Source organism: Arachis hypogaea, chromosome 3 (assembly GCF_003086295.3).
Source record: "Arachis hypogaea cultivar Tifrunner chromosome 3, arahy.Tifrunner.gnm2.J5K5, whole genome shotgun sequence".
In the NCBI taxonomy this organism is placed as follows: domain Eukaryota; kingdom Viridiplantae; phylum Streptophyta; class Magnoliopsida; order Fabales; family Fabaceae; genus Arachis; species Arachis hypogaea.
This window is the reverse complement of record NC_092038.1, coordinates 26,949,645-26,969,160: the sequence shown is the minus strand read 5'-3', so window position 1 is coordinate 26,969,160 and position 19,516 is coordinate 26,949,645. Positions and strand designations below refer to the sequence as shown.

At 32.5% G+C, this 19,516-nt stretch overlaps 1 protein-coding gene and 1 pseudogene across 1 annotated transcript; one reads left to right on the top strand and one right to left on the bottom strand.

Moving 5' to 3' along the window:
* Positions 1–9,595: 9,595 nt before the first annotated feature.
* On the top strand, positions 9,596–11,061 carry LOC112769997 (probable NAD(P)H dehydrogenase (quinone) FQR1-like 1; annotated as a pseudogene).
* A 1,718-nt stretch (positions 11,062–12,779) lies between these two features.
* Positions 12,780–15,333, bottom strand: LOC112789983 (unknown seed protein USP). Its single transcript, XM_025832179.2, has 3 exons — positions 15,116–15,333; positions 14,173–14,296; positions 12,780–13,668 (listed from the first exon to the last, which is right to left on the bottom strand). Exons 1-3 carry the CDS (start codon positions 15,149–15,151, stop codon positions 13,007–13,009), a joined length of 822 nt encoding a protein of 273 aa, XP_025687964.1. The 5' UTR covers positions 15,152–15,333; the 3' UTR covers positions 12,780–13,006.
* Positions 15,334–19,516: the final 4,183 nt, after the last annotated feature.

The following is a 19,516-nucleotide window of genomic DNA, read 5'->3' as shown; positions in this document are numbered from 1 at the left end:
CATGAAGGGGTGAATAAAGTCAAACAAATTGAGCAAACAAAGGATTCAGCAATAATGGGAAGTTATGGTATTTTAAAAAGTCAGATCTTTCAATTGGAGTATTATACATCATGTGCAATGGTATAAAGATGATGATCTACAACTTCAATACATAATGAGATGAAGCCTTTAAAACCCATTATGTTAACAGACAAGTGGTGGACGAAATTGTGATCACTATTCTTTGATTTGCATTCATTGTAAAATTATGGAATTTAGAAATTGGCACGAGTGGACACAACTCCGTTCAACTAACCAGCAAGTGTACTGGGTCGTCCAAGTAATAAACCTTACGCGAGTAAGGGTCGATCCCACAGAGATTGTTGGTATGAAGCAAGCTATGGTCACCTTGTAGATCTCAGTTAGTGATTGGAATCATAGAGTCAAATGGAATTAAATTGGATAAATAAAATAAATAAAAGGGATAAGAATACTTATGCAGATTCATTGGTGAGAATTTCAGACAAGCGAATGGAGATACTGTATGGCTCAAGAACGCCTGCTTTCCCACTGCTTTAACTCAATCCTTCTTACTCTTTTCCATGGCAAGCTGTGTATAGGGGTTCACCATCAGCGGTGGCTACTTTCAATCCCCTCGGGAAAATGATCCTCTGCGGCTGTCACTCGCATGGCTAATCGTCTGGAGGCATCACCCATGGTTGATGGCTACATCCCATCCTCGCAGTGAAAACTACGCTCACGCGCTCTGTCACAGCACGGCTAATCACTGGTTGGTTCCCACTCCTACTGGAATAGAATCCCTTGATTCTTTTGCGTCTGTCACTAACGCCCAGCACTTGCGAGTTTGAAGCACGTCACAGTCATTCATTACCGGAATCCTACTCGGAATACCACAGACAAGGTTAGACTTTCCGGATTCCCAGGATCCTACTCGGAATACCACAGACAAGGTGAGACTTTCCGGATCCTCATAAATGCCGCCATCTATCTAGCTTATACCACGAAGATTCTGTTGGGGAATCTAAGAGATACACATTCAAGCTCTGTTGCATGTAGAACGGAAGTGGTTGTCAATCACGTGCGTTCATGAGTGAGAATGATAATGAGGGTTACTTATCATCACATTCATCATGTTCTTGGGTACGAATGAATATCTTGGAATAAGAATAAGAGAGATTTGAATAAAAGAAAATAGAATTGCATTAATACTTGAGGTACAGCAGAGCTCCACACCCTTAATCTATGGTGTGCAGAAACTCCACCGTTGAAAATACATAAGTAAAGGGTTCAGGCATGGCCGACTGGCCAGCCCCCATGTGGTCACAAGACCGAATGATCAAAGACATATAATACAATAGATAAATGTTCTATTTATAATAAACTAGCTCCTAGGGTTTACATGAGTAAGTAATTGATGCATAAATCCACTTCCGGGGCCCACTTGGTGTATGTTTGGGCTGAGCTTGATTAATCCACGAGATGAGGCTTCTCTTGGAGTTGAACTCCGAGTTATGACGTGTTTTGGGCGTTCAACTCCGGATCATGACGTTTTTCTGGCGTTTAACTCCAGACAGCAGCTTGTACTTGGCGTTCAACGCCAAGTTACGTCGTCATTCTTCGAATAAATTATGGACTATTATATATTGCTGGAAAGCTCTGGATGTCTACTTTCCAACGCCGTTGAGAGCGCGCCAATTGGAGTTCTGTAGCTCCAGAAAATCCATTTCGAGTGCAGGGAGGTCAGATTCCAACAGCATCAGCAGTCCTTTTGTCAGCCTTCTTCAGAGTTTTGCTCAAGTCCCTCAATTTCAGCCAGAATTTACCTGAAATCACAGAAAAACACACAAACTCATAGTAAAGTCCAGAAATGTGAATTTAACATAAAAACTAGTGAAAACATCCCTAAAAGTAGCTTAAACTTACTAAAAACTACCTAAAAACAATGCCAAAAAGCGTATAAATTATCCGCTCATCACAACACCAAACTTAAATTGTTGCTTGTCCCCAAGCAACTGAAAATCAAATAGGATAAAAGAAGAGAATATACTATAAATTCCAGAAAATCAATGAATGTTAATTATAATTAGATGAGCGGGACTTGTAGCTTTTTGCTTCTGAACAGTTTTGGCATCTCACTTTTTCCTTTGAAGTTCAGAGTGATTGGCATCTCTGGGAACTTAGAATTTTGGATAGTGTTATTGACTTTCCTAGTTAAGCATGTTGATTCTTGAACACAGCTACTTATGAGTCTTGGCCGTGGCCCTAAGCACTTTGTTTTCCAGTATTACCACCGGATACATAAATGCCACATACACATGACTGGGTGAACCTTTTCAGATTGTGACTCAGCTTTGCTAGAGTTCCCAGTTAGTGGTGTCCAGAGCTCTTAAGCACACTCTTTTTTTCTTTGGATCACGACTTTAACCACTCAGTCTCAAGCTTTTCACTTGGACCTTCATGACACAAGCACATGGTTAGGGACAGCTTGATTTAGCCGCTTAGGCCTGGATTTAATTTCCTTGGGCCCTCCTATCCATTGATGCTCAAAGCCTTGGATCCTTTTTACCCTTGCCTTTTGGTTTTAAGGGCTATTGGCTTTTTCTACTGCTCCTTCTTTTTCTTTCTCAATTTTTCACCATTTTTTTTTTCACAAGCTTTTGCTTTTTCACTGCTTTTTCTTGCTTAAAGAATCAATTTCATGATTTTTTTCAGATCATCAATAACATTTCTCTTTGTTCATCATTCTTTCAAGAACCAACAATTTTAACACTCATAAACAACAATATCAAAAGACATATGCACTGTTCAATCATTCATTCAGAAAACAAAAAGTATTGTCACCACATCAATATAATTAAATTAAATTCAAGGATAAATTCGAAATTTATGTACTTCTTATTCTTTTGAATTAAAACATTTTTCATTTAAGAGAGGTGAAGGATTCATGGAATTATTCATAATCTTTAAGGCATAGTTACTACATACTAATGATCATGAAGTAGATAAACATATAAAAAAAACGAAAAGTAGAAAAAAAAATTTTAGAACAAGGAATGAGTCCACCTGAGTGAGGGTGGCGCCTTCTTGAAGATCCAATGGTGCTTTTTGAGCTCCTTTATGTCTCTTCCTTGCTTCTGTTGCATGATCCCTAGTGATTTTGGTGTTTTTATCATTATTTGCTCCCAATAGTTGTGTGGAGGATAATTTATCCCCTGAGGTATCTCAGGGATCTCTTGATTTGCAGCCACATGTTCTACCACTGAGCTATGACGACTTATATTAGTCTTTCCATCTCCCATGACTCAGAGGTGGAATCTTTTGTCTTTTTCCTTGTTCCTGCTCATATAGGGAAGAAGAGAACAAGAAAAGAAAGTGGAATCATCTATGTCACAGTATAGAGATTCCTTTATGTTAGTAGAAGAAGAAAGGGAAGAAGAGTGAAGAAGAATGGGTAAGGATAGAGGTGGTGATTTGAGATGAAGAGAAGTGAAGAGAATTGTTAGTAAATAAATAAATTAAATAGAATAAGAGAAGGGAAGAGAAATTTCGAAAATAATTTTTGAAAAAGAGGTTAGTAATTTTCGAAAATCAAAGACAAAATATAATTAAAATTAAAATTTAAAACAAAAAGAATTTTTGAAAAAGAGAGGGAGAATTTTCGAAAATTAGAGAGGGAAAAGTAGTTAGGTGGTTTTGAAAAAGATAAGAAACAAACAAAAAGTTAGTTAGTTGATTGAAAAAGATTTGAAATCAAATTTGAAAAAGATAAGAAGATAAGAAGTTAGATAAGATATTTTGAAATCAAATTTTGAAAAAGATAAAATTTTTTTTGAAAAAGATGAGATAAAAGATAAAAAGATAAGATAAAAATTTTAATAAAAAGATATTTTGAAAAAGATTTAATTTTAAAAAGACTTAACTAACAAGAAACTACAAGATAAGATTCTAGAATTTAAAGATTGAACCTTTCTTAACAAGAAAGTAACAAACTTCAAATTTTTGAACCAATCACATTAATTGTTAGCTAATTTTCGAAAATTTGATAAAAAGATAAGAAAAAGATTTTGAAAATATTTTGAAAAAGATTTTTGAAATTTTCGAAATTTATAAAAAAAATGAAAAAGATATGATTTTTGAAAAAGATTTTGAAAAGATAAGATTTTTAAAATTGAAATTTTGACTTGACTTGTAAGAAACAACTAATTTTAAAAATTTTTGACCAAGTCAACCCAAAATTTCGAAAATTTGGAGGAAAATAAGGAAAAGATATTTTTTGATTTTTTGAATTTTTAATTATGAAAGAGAAAAACAACAAAAATATTCAATGCATGAAATTTTTAGATCAAAACAATGAATGCATGCAAGAATGTTATGAATGTCAAGATGAACACCAAGAACACTTTGAAGATCATGATGAACATCAAGAACATAATTTTGAAAAATTTTTAATGCAAAAAAAACATGCAAGACACCAAACTTAGAAATCTTTAATGCATGGAAAATATGAATGCAAAAATGCACATGAAAAACAACAAAAGACACAAAACAAGAAATCATCAAGATCAAACAAGAAGACTTGTCAAGAACAACTTGAAGATCATGAAGAACACTATGAATGCATGGGATTTTCGAAAAAATGCAAGAAAATTTTAAAAGCATGCAATTGACACCAAATTTAAAAATTAACACAGGACTCAAACAAAAAACACAAAATATTTTTTATTTTTATGATTTTCTAATTTTTTTGTATTTTTATTAATTTTTTTTGAAAATAAAGTTTGTAAAAACGAAAAATAAAAGAAAAATTTTGAAAAAGATTTTGAAAAGAAAATTACCTAATCTGAGCAACAAGATGAACCGTCAGTTGTCCATACTCGAACAATCCCCGGCAACGGCGCCAAAAACTTGGTGGACGAAATTGTGATCACTATTCTTTGATTTGCATTCATTGTAAAATTATGGAATTTAGAAATTGGCACGAGTGGACACAACTCCGTTCAACTAACCAGCAAGTGTACTGGGTCGTCCAAGTAATAAACCTTACGCGAGTAAGGGTCGATCCCACAGAGATTGTTGGTATGAAGCAAGCTATGGTCACCTTGTAGATCTCAGTTAGTGATTGGAATCATAGAGTCAAATGGAATTAAATTGGATAAATAAAATAAATAAAAGGGATAAGAATACTTATGCAGATTCATTGGTGAGAATTTCAGACAAGCGAATGGAGATACTGTATGGCTCAAGAACGCCTGCTTTCCCACTGCTTTAACTCAATCCTTCTTACTCTTTTCCATGGCAAGCTGTGTATAGGGGTTCACCATCAGCGGTGGCTACTTTCAATCCCCTCGGGAAAATGATCCTCTGCGGCTGTCACTCGCATGGCTAATCGTCTGGAGGCATCACCCATGGTTGATGACTACATCCCATCCTCGCAGTGAAAACTACGCTCACACGCTCTGTCACAGCACGGCTAATCACTGGTTGGTTCCCGCTCCTACTGGAATAGAATCCCTTGATTCTTTTGCGTCTGTCACTAATGCCCAGCACTTGCGAGTTTGAAGCACGTCACAGTCATTCATTACCGGAATCCTACTCGGAATACCACAGACAAGGTTAGACTTTCCGGATTCCCAGGATCCTACTCGGAATACCACAGACAAGGTGAGACTTTCCGGATCCTCATAAATGCCGCCATCTATCTAGCTTATACCACGAAGATTCTGTTGGGGAATCTAAGAGATACACATTCAAGCTCTGTTGCATGTAGAACGGAAGTGGTTGTCAATCACGTGCGTTCATGAGTGAGAATGATAATGAGGGTTACTTATCATCACATTCATCATGTTCTTGGGTACGAATGAATATCTTGGAATAAGAATAAGAGAGATTTGAATAAAAGAAAATAGAATTGCATTAATACTTGAGGTACAGCAGAGCTCCACACCCTTAATCTATGGTGTGCAGAAACTCCACCGTTGAAAATACATAAATAAAGGGTTCAGGCATGGCCGACTGGCCAGCCCCCATGTGGTCACAAGACCGAATGATCAAAGACATCTAATACAATAGATAAATGTTCTATTTATAATAAACTAGCTCCTAGGGTTTACATGAGTAAGTAATTGATGCATAAATCCACTTCCGGGGCCCACTTGGTGTATGTTTGGGCTGAGCTTGATTAATCCACGAGATGAGGCTTCTCTTGGAGTTGAACTCCGAGTTATGACGTGTTTTGGGCGTTCAACTCCGGATCATGACGTTTTTCTGGCGTTTAACTCCAGACAGCAGCTTGTACTTGGCGTTCAACGCCAAGTTACGTCGTCATTCTTCGAATAAAGTATGGACTATTATATATTGCTGGAAAGCTCTGGATGTCTACTTTCCAACGCCGTTGAGAGCGCGCCAATTGGAGTTCTGTAGCTCCAGAAAATCCATTTCGAGTGCAGGGAGGTCAGATTCCAACAGCATCAGCAGTCCTTTTGTCAGCCTTCTTCAGAGTTTTGCTCAAGTCCCTTAATTTCAGCCAGAATTTACCTGAAATCACAGAAAAACACACAAACTCATAGTAAAGTCCAGAAATGTGAATTTAACATAAAAACTAGTGAAAACATCCCTAAAAGTAGCTTAAACTTACTAAAAACTACCTAAAAACAATGCCAAAAAGCGTATAAATTATCCGCTCATCAACAAGCTAGCTTATTTCAAGCATCATAGCTTGCTGAACAATTTATGTGTATTAGAACAAAGCAGTGGCCATTCATCATGATCAAATAAACTACAAGTGTTAAGATTTATTTAGGTTCAAGGGATTAGGAATTTCAAAACCTATGCAGGAAATTTTCTGAAAGGAAAGCAATTAAACTTGACCAACAAGTTGCAATTCAACAAATTTCCAAAGCCTAACATAACATTCTAGTTTACTTTCAGCTTCTTCATTCTATCACAACTTAAAATTTATGCTGCACACTAGTATATAAGACGAAAAACAGATCTTGTCAATTATCTATTGTGGTGGCTGCATGATTTGTCATGGAAGTCACCAAATCATCGGTGTATATTGTCATGCCCTTCTCCTTCCTACTCTTACAGAATTGCCGAAGATTGAGTTATAACATGACTGCAATCTTAAGCATTCGTTTCACTAATAAAAAGGTTGCTATTTTCTGGTATTCATGCTGACTTACTACAACATATTAGCCTTCATACGATATTGAAATTAGTAGGGAATTTTGGTAACTAAGTCACAAAAATGAATACCACAAAACATATACGTGTCTATGGGTAAAACAAAAACACATAACTAGAAACATAAACAAATTCCAACCATGTTGCCCAAATCAGATGAACGTCTTCGACAATTTTTGCTTTTAAAGCTTCAAACATTTGTGTCTCTACATTCCAGTAGCAATTTTCAGCAAAGAAGGAAATTATTCTTAAGTTTCTGAACCTAATCGAGGTGCTTCGGGTTCTGGGTTGATGAAGCCTCCATGTCTCTTGCAGCTGCTTCTCTAGCCTTTTTCCTCAACTCTGCTTCTCTACTTTTCTTGTTCAGCAGCTTCTCCAGTTTTACTATTCTTTCCTCTACATGGTCTATCAAGTTATCCATTCCCAAATGTTTTCCAACATCACTCTGCTTCCCGTCACCCGATCCCCTTGTAGCCTCCCCCGCTCTGACCCTAACAATGTGGTCATCAACCCAGAGAAAGAACTTGTAATGTGCTTCTGTCACCTACAACGAATAGAACACAATTAATGTAAGGGGTTACAAAATACTCCAATTCAATCTAATCCATGTACGTCACTGTAATTAATCCCTAAATTCTACATCTATAAAATCCTTTCAAATTTTTAGCATCCATTTTTAATATCAGAACAGGTACCATGTCAATTCTTGTCACAATCATGATTTTTAATCCAGGTAGATCTATTTTGAATAAATCAACTTTTTCCCAATTCTCAGTCATTCATCAAAATTAACCAGCACCAATATCAAATCATATACAAAATCAACCCAATTTAACATCAAATCAATAACAAAGTCAAATAATTTTCATAACCAATAGGCATGCAATTCCCAACAATTCAAAATCACATCCACAACAACTTGAGCAAGGTGGATAATAACCAAAATATAGAGTCTAAAGCTCCATTCCAGAAAATTCAAATTTTAATCAAATTTTAGCATAATCTTAGTTCTCAAACATAAAGAATTGCGTGCTTACCTTTAATAATGGGCATCCAAAAAATAACCTATTTGGGTTGGTGTCTGTCTTCGACATGTAACTGATGGCATATTTTTCACAGAAGCATTTTGGGGCCACACCATCTATTACATCCTGAGGTTGCAGCGAACTTGAGGTTGCATTTCCAGATCTCAGTTTCCGTTGTCCGCCGGCTCCCCCTATGCCTCGTCTCGTGTTTGAGGAGCATGCATCACTGGCCATCGATGTGATTAACATTTAACACCACCATGGACAACTAACATCATCTATTGCATTCCAAATTGAATCAATCTTCTTCGATGAACGGTGATTACAGAAAGTGATTAACAGAACAAATCACGCAAATTAGCTAAAAAAGCACAAAAACGAACGAATGACCTAGCTGAAGAAGCAGTGGGGCTTACAAGGGTTTTCCGAGAGCGTTCTGCACGTGGGTCACCGGAACCTTGCTAGCAAGGGGATGACTTACGTTCTTCAACGGTAAATCACAGAAAATGACACCCGCGTAACCCTGGACGAAGACGCAGAAGGCAGGGTCTTCCAGGGGGTTCGAAAAAATCTGTCCCTGACGATGACTGACCTAGAAATCAGAGGAACGAGGTAGAAAAAGAGGCTGTAGACATTACGGCGGTATTTGGGGAAGGTTTTGCGAGTAGGTCGTCGGAAAAATCAAACGCTTAAGTTAAGGGGAGGGTAGAAGAAGCACTGAGGTAGATGAAGGAGCTGTGGATACTACAGGAGTATCTGGGGAAGGTTTTAGGAGTGGGTCGCCGGAAAAATCAAACCCATCACCTACAGGAAGGGTAGAGAAGAAGAAGAAGTGAGATCATAGAAGGGTAAAAGAAGCAGTGAGGTTGAAGAATGAAGCAGTTCTTTTGAAGTGTCTTTTGAGAGGTAGAAGAAGAAGCTGTACACATTGAAATGGTATTTGGGGAAGGTTTTGATTTGTATGGTATTTGGGGAGAGATTTGTAAAATCAACTATTTGCGTATTGCATCAAGTATAAATAAGTTATGTGGTATAATGTAAATAATATAAAATACAATGTAGTGTGAAAACATTTAATGCATCAATTAATGCAAGGTTGAAAATTTTTTTGATCAATGGCTGAGATAAAGACACATGTGCAAGGGTAACTTACCCACAAAATTGCCATGGGTTTGGAAGAATTCACCTTTAAAATTATATACATTAGTCAACTACCATATCAATATCAAATAATCCTCTCCCATACGCAACTATATATATGGCTTTCGCTTCCCCATCTTTCATTCATTCATCAACAACTCATTCTTCTATAACATAAATAGAAAAACAGAGAGAGACAGAGAGACACATAAATATAAATACTTCCTTTGAAGATCAACGACCTGATGGCTGTAAAAGTTTATATTGTGTAAGCACTCTTCAATACATATAATGTCATTGCCAAAGTTTATCTACCATATGTTATAATAATTCACTTGCTTTGTAGAATTCTAATCATGTTTGGGCTATGTCCCTCTTTCTAGATTAGCTTCTGTGCTGGATCAGTTTTGTATTATTGTTATTATTATCTTCTTTGATGAAATACAATATTCATTTTGTTATGTTATAAATTAAATAATTTTTTGTATGATTTTATTGGCAGGTATTATTCGTTATACGGACATGTAGAGAACTAGCAAAAGAAATAAATAAAGGTGCTGATTCTATAGATGATGTTGAGGCCACTCTATGGCAGGCATATTCTTAATTAAGTATTCTATATTATATATTCAAGTTAATTCATTCTCAGTAGTATTATCTCATTACTAGTAATAGAAGAGTGTTTGACATTCATTTGTTTTAATGATAAGGTACCAGAGACTTTGTCGGAAGAGGTGCTTGACAAAATGGGAGTACCATCGAAAAACGATGTACCACTCATTAACCCAAAAGAGCTGTTGGAGGGTGACGGTTTCGTCTTTGGTTTTCCAACAAGATTCGGAACGATGGCTGCTCAGTTTAAATTTTTTTTAGATGCAACTGGAAGTCTATGGCAAACACAACAGCTCGCTGGCAGGCTAGCTTCTATAGTACCGGTTCTCAAGGTGGTGGACAGGAGACTACAGCGTAAGTATTTCACTTTCAACTATTACAATCATGTTACTTGTGTATCAAAAATCAGCTATTAAATCTACTATATATATAAAAATATTTGTCTAAATATAAAATATATATTGAAAATAAATTAAATATATGTATTATATATAAATACATAATGAATAATTTGATAAAAAATTTTGATGTACACATAGTATTTTTGAAATTATTATCAATTAATTCGTAATTAATAGGACTCATGAATGAAGTACCAATAATGATAATTGTGGAATTAATGGCAGGCTCACTGCTATCACTCAGTTGGTTCACCATGGAATGCTATTTGTCCCGATCGGATATACATTTGGCGGTGGCATGTTTGAGATGAATGAAGTGAAGGGTGGCAGTACGTACGGTGCTGGAACTTATGCTGGTGGTGATGGATCAAGACAACCGACTAAACTTGAATTGGAGCAAGCATTTCACCAAGGCAAGTATATTGCCACCATCACTAAGAAGCTCAAGAAAGAATGAAACTATCTATAAATTAGGATGTTGAATCCTGATGAGTCTACTAATAATTACTTGTCATATAATGTATTGAGTTTGTTTTATTGCATGGAAATAATTGCTTTTTATTATCAAGAAAGCGCTTTGTATTCACCGTTGTATTTTTCTATTTGTACAATCAATATTTTATTTATTGATTTGATTAGCTGATGAATAAGTAAATGGAACAATACTAAATGAATAACAAATATTATTATTTTTGGTTTGCACTTGGTTAATAATAATTTACACTTATATTTATAAAAATTTTGTATACAAAAAATATATAATTTATATAGATATTTATTAAAATTGATACACATGAATTAATATAATTTGTACTTATATTTTTTAAAATTTATATACATAAATTAATAAAATTTATTTATTAAATATAATTTAATATTTGTGTTAATTAAATAATAACAAAATAATTTTGTTCAGACGTTAATCAAATCTAGTATTTATACGTGTATTCTAAAATAAAATAAGAAAATCTCAGATTGAATGAACAATAAATTTTTCCAGTTTCATGTACTGAATTGAACAGTTTCAGTCCTATATATTAACCCTCTGCCTTTTTTTGGGTATTAACCCTCTGCCTTTGTATATCGAAACAAGATGTGATAGATAATGTGAAATATTAAATGGGTACATAATTTTTCAAGAACCCATGAAGATAAAAAACATAAGCATTGAAATTGGGCTAAGAAACTGGTTTTATTTTAAGAAGTTGGGTTAACCACAAAAACGAGCGGTTGGATATATAAAATTGGGTTAGTGTGATTGGTGATGAGCAACATCGATGATAGTAACATAGCACTCTTTTCTTTCTCTCCAGTTCTCGTTTAGTCATTTTCTCTTCCTTTCTGACACGTTTTTCTGTCTCAAAAATACAAGGCAATATCCATATTTTGTTGAACATCTTCCATAGCTCTTGCCCGTAATTTCCAGCGGTAAGACTAATATCCTGCTGCTGCAATATATCGAGAATATCAATATAAATTTCATTTATGATGATCTACGTCAAATTTTGAAGAATTTTCGTTCATGCTATCATAGGTAGAGTAGTAATACATTTTAAACAACAGTACTTTATATGATTTGTGGTTAACTCGTTTTAATACTAGTCCTTTTTATTTTAATGAGTTAAGTTTGTTTTTCGTTTTTGATATTTTTGAAATTTTTAAAAATTATTTTTAATATTTATTTTAATTTAAATTTACACTTAATATTTAAAATAAGATTCAATTCTATTTTTGTTCTTAATTTTTTTACAATTAATAATTAGTCAAAACTTATTTTTTTATAAATAATTTCGCTAGATGGGCAACTAGAATACTAGCTAATTTATTTGAAAAACTTTTCAAAATCATTAAAAATAAAATTTTGAATTTTTAAAAACAGAATTTTTAATTTGCAACCACTTCATTAACGTGAAGCCCCATTTTATCCCCTCTCATTATATCGTCGGTACTTCGTCATCAATAGTTTATCACGCTGCCGCTATACCCTTCTGTGGTACCTCGACGACCCACGATGGTTACTGGAACTTCAGGAAACGGTGACGCGAGGAGATGGTATTCGCGTTAGGGAAGCGGCTACATAAGAATAGTACGTAGAGGGTATTTCGTTAGGCTTATATGACGCAATATTCTAATCCTATTTTTTTAAAATCTTAATTTTTAAAAAATTGTTCAAATTGACTTACAACAGAGTTCCTATACTTTCTCTTTTACAATTACCAACAAGACTTGAACCATCAGATCTGGTGAAAGAATCCAACCATAACAAAGGAATTTTTAACAACCAGGGTCTTGTTAAACTTGGTCCACTACAGAATATTTTTTTTTCCTTGTTGATCAAACTATTAAACCAGGTTTTTATCCATTATGAACATTTAATAAAAAGTTAAAAATCAATAAAAAGAGTTGTTTCTGGATGTCGACTAATTAACATGTAGATATGATATTGAAAGTTCAAACAAGAAGATATAGACATTAAAATTGAGCAGCATATAATCATATATACTGCACAATTCCATTACATCCTAATTATGGGCGCACATGTAGTTTAGAGCTTCAACAGTACAAGTAGAGAGTTCAACATTACTTGGGTTTATTATTTAATTATAGTAAAACCCAAAAAGGCTTCAAGAAAGGCATAGTTAATTAACTTGCCATATTGGCATTATTGTAGACACTATTGACAGCCATGTTGGGAACCCACATAACTGCCTTGTTTCCAAGGAAGTGGCAAGCAGTCTCTGTTCCAGGCTTGATTTTCAGCATTTCATAAAGAACCTCCGCATTCATGCCGGAAGTGTCGTGGTGGCAAACCGCTAACGCCTGAGTTCTCCTGCCGTCGGCTGCCACCATCGGAACCATGTATGCGGTGGTTCCATGGATTTCGTGACAATAAAAGACGGTGCTTTGAAAATTGAGCCTGTGACACATAACAGCCTTGTCTCCAAGATTGTGCACTCCCTCTATGGTGTAGTCAGTCTGCTTGTCCAAGAAAGAACTTGAAAACGGTTGAATGTTCTTTCCCAACTTGGAAACGGCGAAACCGATCAAAGTTGATAAGGATTTTGCGCAGTACTTGTCCTCGCCCTTGCCGGCTTCTCTTACGCAAGCATCCTCAAAGGTGAAGGACTCTTTTTCGAGGTCTTTAATTACTTTGCCCCATGTATATACTCCGTATGGTTGAGCAAACGGGATTTTGCTGAACTTCATGTTCATTTTTTTCCCAGGAAATAGCTCATGTTCGAAGAAGAACGTTTTTGGGTACTGTGTGTCGTCCACTTTCATCGGAACATCATTTATTTCAGAATCTGCACGCATTATCATACAAAAAACTCTTATTTTAGGATAATTCTACCCTATTAATCATTCATAAAAGAATTGTAATTATTGCTCTGAAGATGTGTATAGTGTATTGACAGGGGTGTGCATGTGGAGCAGATTAGGTGGAAATTTGTTAGATCTATACCAAGTTCTAAAAACCACACCTGTGGTATCAACCGAATCCATATACTTAAAGGTTTAAGATTTAATTAAAATTTACCTATATTTAAATTAAATATAATAAAATAATAAATTTATGTATAAAATATATAATTTAAAAAAATTAAATTTATTATTTTTAGTTGGTTAACAATTAAAAAATCATACCTGTTTCATCAATTAGTTTATTCTTTTATTTTGAATCCGACTAATTTGACAAACAATTTTTAATTAATCAAATTGGATCAGTCGACTAAGATTGGTTCTCATAACCATAATCCATAACCAACTCTAATATGTGACTGTATAATTGAGGAGTTATATATATGGACCTTGGGCTCCAGGCTTTAAAAGCTCCTTGAGAGTGTTAGGAATTGGAGTGTTTGGCCAAACTGCTTGCCAGTAATCTTCGTCAGGTATCAATTCTCGCCCACGGCTTCCTATTGCAAAAGCAAGCTGCACCGTACCATTTCCTCCAAACATAAGATATCATAATAATTATATTATATAAACATTTCATATAATTATTTTACTTTAAATCAACAAACTCAAACCATATATATGTGTGCCAGTGGTTTCTTCGGACTACGGTGGCTATAATTATAATGGCTATGATGGTTAAACAACTTAAGTAATATTTAAAAATTATTTTTAAAATTAAAGTTATAATTTTTTACATTTTGATAACTTTCTTATTTTTATCTTTTAAATTAAAAATATTATTTATTTTAATAACACTTTAAATGTTGCTAAAACTATATAGCTACCATGTAATCAGTTAATGAGTTTCTCGTCTTATAAATTACTCACTCTTTCTTACTTTCTTTTATATGAGACTAATTTCAACACTCTTCACACTTATAACATTAACATATTATAATCACCATCATTACATGCAAGATAGCATGTGCATGTAAACGTAACTCTCTTAAACTGTATTTTTGGAAAAGCCAATTACTTATATATACGCATACATATATACTCCTTGTTTAAGGAATCAGCCTGCTACAGTTCTTGTTAACTCATCACTGCCTTAATATTTTACTTGATTTTATTTAATATTGACTATAATATTGTTAACAGTGAAAGCCAAATTAAATAAATGTTTTGGATGAAGAAAGTTGGTCTAAAGTTGTGGTAAGAGATCATAGAAAGTGAAATATAGATATTTTCCCGCAGTGAGGGTAAAATATGAGTGAATGAAGGACTATTATATATACTCTTTTTGGCGAATATATAAGCCAAATTAAAAAGCAAAAGAATACGAAAACTTACACAGAAAAGCATAGCAACAGCACATCGGAACTCCATTTTTATATATAATATAATAAGCAAGAGAATAGATGTGGGAGTGATCGATGCTTGCAATGAACTCACTTATTTATAGTGATACCGGTTCATTATTAGAGGTGTACGTACGGTACATATTTGGACACGGCGGTTATGTAACACAAGACGTGGAGTGACATATGAATTTTAAATTTTTATAAGAGCTAGCTAGTATATATATACAATATAAAATATTTTATATATATAGTATGTCTAAAATAAGTTCAATAATTATGTGTTTATTGAATGAGCTACACTTAAAAAGGCCATTAGATTTTATTAGATGAAAATCAAAAGTTAATATAAAAGAAGAGTATTGATAGACTCTAATAAATATAGAATATTCTAGTACATAAATAAATGCTTTAAATGACAATACTTTAATACACAATACTTTAAACGGCAACAGAATCTTTTATTCTTAAATAATTAAATATAAAATATATAAATATAAAATATATGAATATTTTTTATTTAATAAAATTAATTATTATGCAAAAAATTTTATAATATTAAAAATTTATATTAAAATAATATTTTAAACTACAACATAAAAATATAAAATTATTAAAATTTTATTTTATATTACTTGATAAATAATTAGATTATTATATTCAAAATTTATTAACTAACTACTTTTATTAAAGATATTATATAATATAATTTTTCATAAAAATGTTTTAAAAAAATAATTTATTTAAAATATTATTTATAATACATAAAAATATTAATTTTTTTATTTTTTAATTTAAAAAATAAAATAAATAATATAATTTTCAATACATACTTAAATAAAAAAGTTAATATTTTCATGTATTATATATAACTTTTTAAATAAATTTTATTTATCAAATATTTTGATAAAAAATTATATTATATAATAATATATTTAACAAAAGTAATTAGTTAATAAATTTTAAATATAATAAATAAATTATTTGTCAAGTAATATAAAATAAATTTTATTTATTTTATATTTTTATGTTGTAATTTAAAAAATTATTTTAATATTATAAAAAAATTATATAATAATTAATTTTAATGAATAAAAAAATATATTTTTTGTATTTATTTATTTTTATATTTTTTAGAACAAAATTTTTTTATCTTTATATTATAAAACATGTGATAATCTTCTTTTATATATATATATATACGAATGATGATTGTCTTGATTGATATCTTCGAAGCAAACTTCTTCTTTAAAGATATTGTATTTGGGGGAAAGTTCTTCAGGATGAGCAACTTTCTCGGTAAGGGGATTGAAAGAAGAATGGATAGGAGAGGAGGAGGAGGAAGACAGTGAGAAAAAGGAAAGGCGTCTAGAGAGAGAGCGAAAGAATTTAGACATGATTTCATAAAATCTGATATCATAGCCCTCCTTTGGTTTAGAGAGAATATATATATTATCACTAAACTATCACTTAAATTTTTGAATCTGGATTTTTAACTCTTTTTTTATCCTTTAAATTCATAGCCACCAGGAGTTCTTACGTTTGGATCTTATCACTTTCAAGGACATCGTCAAATTAACCTTACTGTCTAAACTCTAGGGTCTTACTGCTACAGCCAAGGATGGATTTACATTTAACTGTGTGGGGGCAAGTGTCCCCATTGAATTTCACAAAATTTCACGTAGAACACAAAAAAAATATATTTACCCCTATTCAACAAATAAATTTGATCCCACTAAATTTTTTTCTTTGGTTCACACTCTCCCGTATATAAAAAAGAAATAAAAGGACCCAAAACATAAACATTAATCAATAATAATGAATATATAAAAGCACGAATATAAAGCACATCAATTAAATTTTAGTAGATGTATCCATTATCATTAGAAGTGGATATACTATAGATAATGTTAAAATAAAATTATTTTTTATTTGCTAACTCAATGCTTAATAAATTAAAAAATTAAATAAATATAATGAAGAACTAAAATTTGACTCCATTAAATATCTTTTTATTATAAAAAATTAAAAGTTTATCCATAAAAAATATATTTAGCTTAATATTAATAAAAAATAAATATCTAAATTATTTGAATATTTATAAATAATTTTAGACTTTTGGTATGTTTATGTAATTAAATATTATGAAAGATTAAATATTATGAAAGAACCTTTTTTTATAAATTGTCTATATCAAAATTTGTAGCAAAATTTTAAAATCTAATCAATTGTTGAAGAAAGACCAAAAAAAGAATAGATTAAAAATAAAACAAAAGAAAATGTTGTCTGAAATCAAATGATTTAGTTTTTAAAATAAAAAAAATATTTTTATAGAAATGAATTGAGACTCAAAAAAATATTATTTTTTTTTAGTTTTTTTTAAATTAGCTTTAGGTTTGCCAATAACAACAACATTAGTTAAAAAATATTTTTCGCTATAAATATTATAAAGAGTCGATTTTATAATCATATAAGAGATGAATTTTTAAATGATTGTTTAATAACATATATAAAAAGAAAAACATTTAATTATATTGACAATGGAAAGAAAATATAAAATCTATTTAAATTCCTATTTTAGTGTTTAAATTTATTTGTTAGATAATTTGAAAACAAATTATATTTTATAATAATAAAGTATAATTATAAAAATTATTGTCATATATATATATATATATGTATTGCCCCCACTAATAAAATTTTCTGGATCTGTCACTGGCTACAGCCCCATTGAGTGATAGAATTAAACAGCCTGTACTTCCAGATTTAAAGCGTTTATGTATAAAAATTAAGAACATGATCAGTAAATAAGAATATGAACAGAAAGTTCCCAGATCTATGAACCTCGGAGATATTTTAATGATAATATTTATATTCCTACTTTTCCATCAGGCTCTGATACCAGTTGGCCCCTAGTAAGGATATAAAAGGGAAAAGGGAAAGAAGGAGGAAGAAGGAGGCAAAAGCAAATGTCAGAAAAATGAATGCAGATGCAAGAACAAGGAAATAAATATGAAGTTAGATGCGGCGGTAGTCCGCACGCATATGCAGGTTAGGTATGAGGTTAGATGTGGCGGTAGTCCGCACACATATGCAGATGCAGAAAAGTAAATATGAAAATACGAAAATGAAGAACTGAAGTTTTATTGAATGCTTGAAAAAGAAAGAAGAGGGAAGGAGAAGAGCTGGAGAGCTTACAAGGAAACTCTCAGAGCTTCTCTCACTAACTTCTCTCTATGTGTTTGTAAACTAAAAGGGTGCCTTACAATGAGAACAAGGTCTCGTTTTATAATTGAAGATACTACTGTTTCTACAGTACAGGTGAAAATAACCGGTACTATTTCTACAGTATAGGTTGATATGATTTTGAATTAAGTAATTACATAAATTTTGAGATTAAAGGCTAATCCTCTCCGAGGTCAATTCCAAAGCAGTCATCTTCGTTTTGATTATAACCGCTTGAGGATTCTGCTGACGAAGTAGGATTTTCTTTGTGCTTTTTATCTTTTTCGATCATCTGCATGATTTGCTGAGGTATTTTGCCAATGATTCTTTTGATTGAGCTCTTGCAAGGGCTGCAGTTATTTGAGCTTTCTGATTGAGAAACGAAGCCATTTTCGGATCTGAAATCTTCTGACTGTGTGGATTGTTTTTGAACCATTCTCTGCCCTTATCTGGATAGGCCATTGGTGAATCAAATTGAGACCACCATTTTACGTAACCATGCCTTTGTAGGGTTGGAAGTGATTTGCAGTGGTCTGATTTTGCATATTTGTATTGCCAGAAAAATACCCATGCTAGTGAAAAATTTGAGAAAAATTTTAACATTACAGGAATACATGATTTCTGACTGTTAAATTTTGATTGAAAAAGTTTATACCCTTCATCTGTTGGTGAGGGTAGAATTTCTGGGATTGGTCCAAAGAAGTCCCACCATTGGTAGAACCAATTTGAAAAAACATAATTGGTTTTTCTTTTAAAATAGATTAACCATAAATGTCTGTATTGAGTATTTTGAAAGGTGTCCCCAAAACTACATTATTTTTTATATTTTTTGCTATAATAAAATCGGTGAAAATTCTGATATTTCCCTTTTCAATAAAGACATTGGTTATTTTAAAATTGATACTTAGCCTTTCGCCCGTTATTGAGCTAAGACGTTCAGTAGTTTTTTCGAAATATTTTGTGGGGATCAGACCTTCCTTAATACAATTTGAATCTGCACCTGAATCAAAGAGTACTATGGTGTCGAAAACAAAATCTTTAATGACAATTCGGACATTTACGCGATTCTTCATGAAAGAGAACACATTTATTATTCTCAAAATTTCTTTTCCCTCATTGTCGTTAGAGATCTTATTTTCTTGTTCCTTAGAGCACTCAGTTTGGTTTA

Excerpts from the sequence above, each read along its gene's own strand:
- LOC112789983 (XM_025832179.2), bottom strand. The coding sequence starts at position 15,151 with ATGGAGTTCCGATGTGCTGTTGCTATGCTTTTCTGT. Across the intron at positions 14,297-15,115 it reads CTGTTGCTATGCTTTTCTGT|CTTGCTTTTGCAATAGGAAG; the intron begins GTAAGTTTTCGT and ends GGTACGGTGCAG. Across the intron at positions 13,669-14,172 it reads TTTAAAGCCTGGAGCCCAAG|ATTCTGAAATAAATGATGTT; the intron begins GTCCATATATAT and ends TAATGCGTGCAG.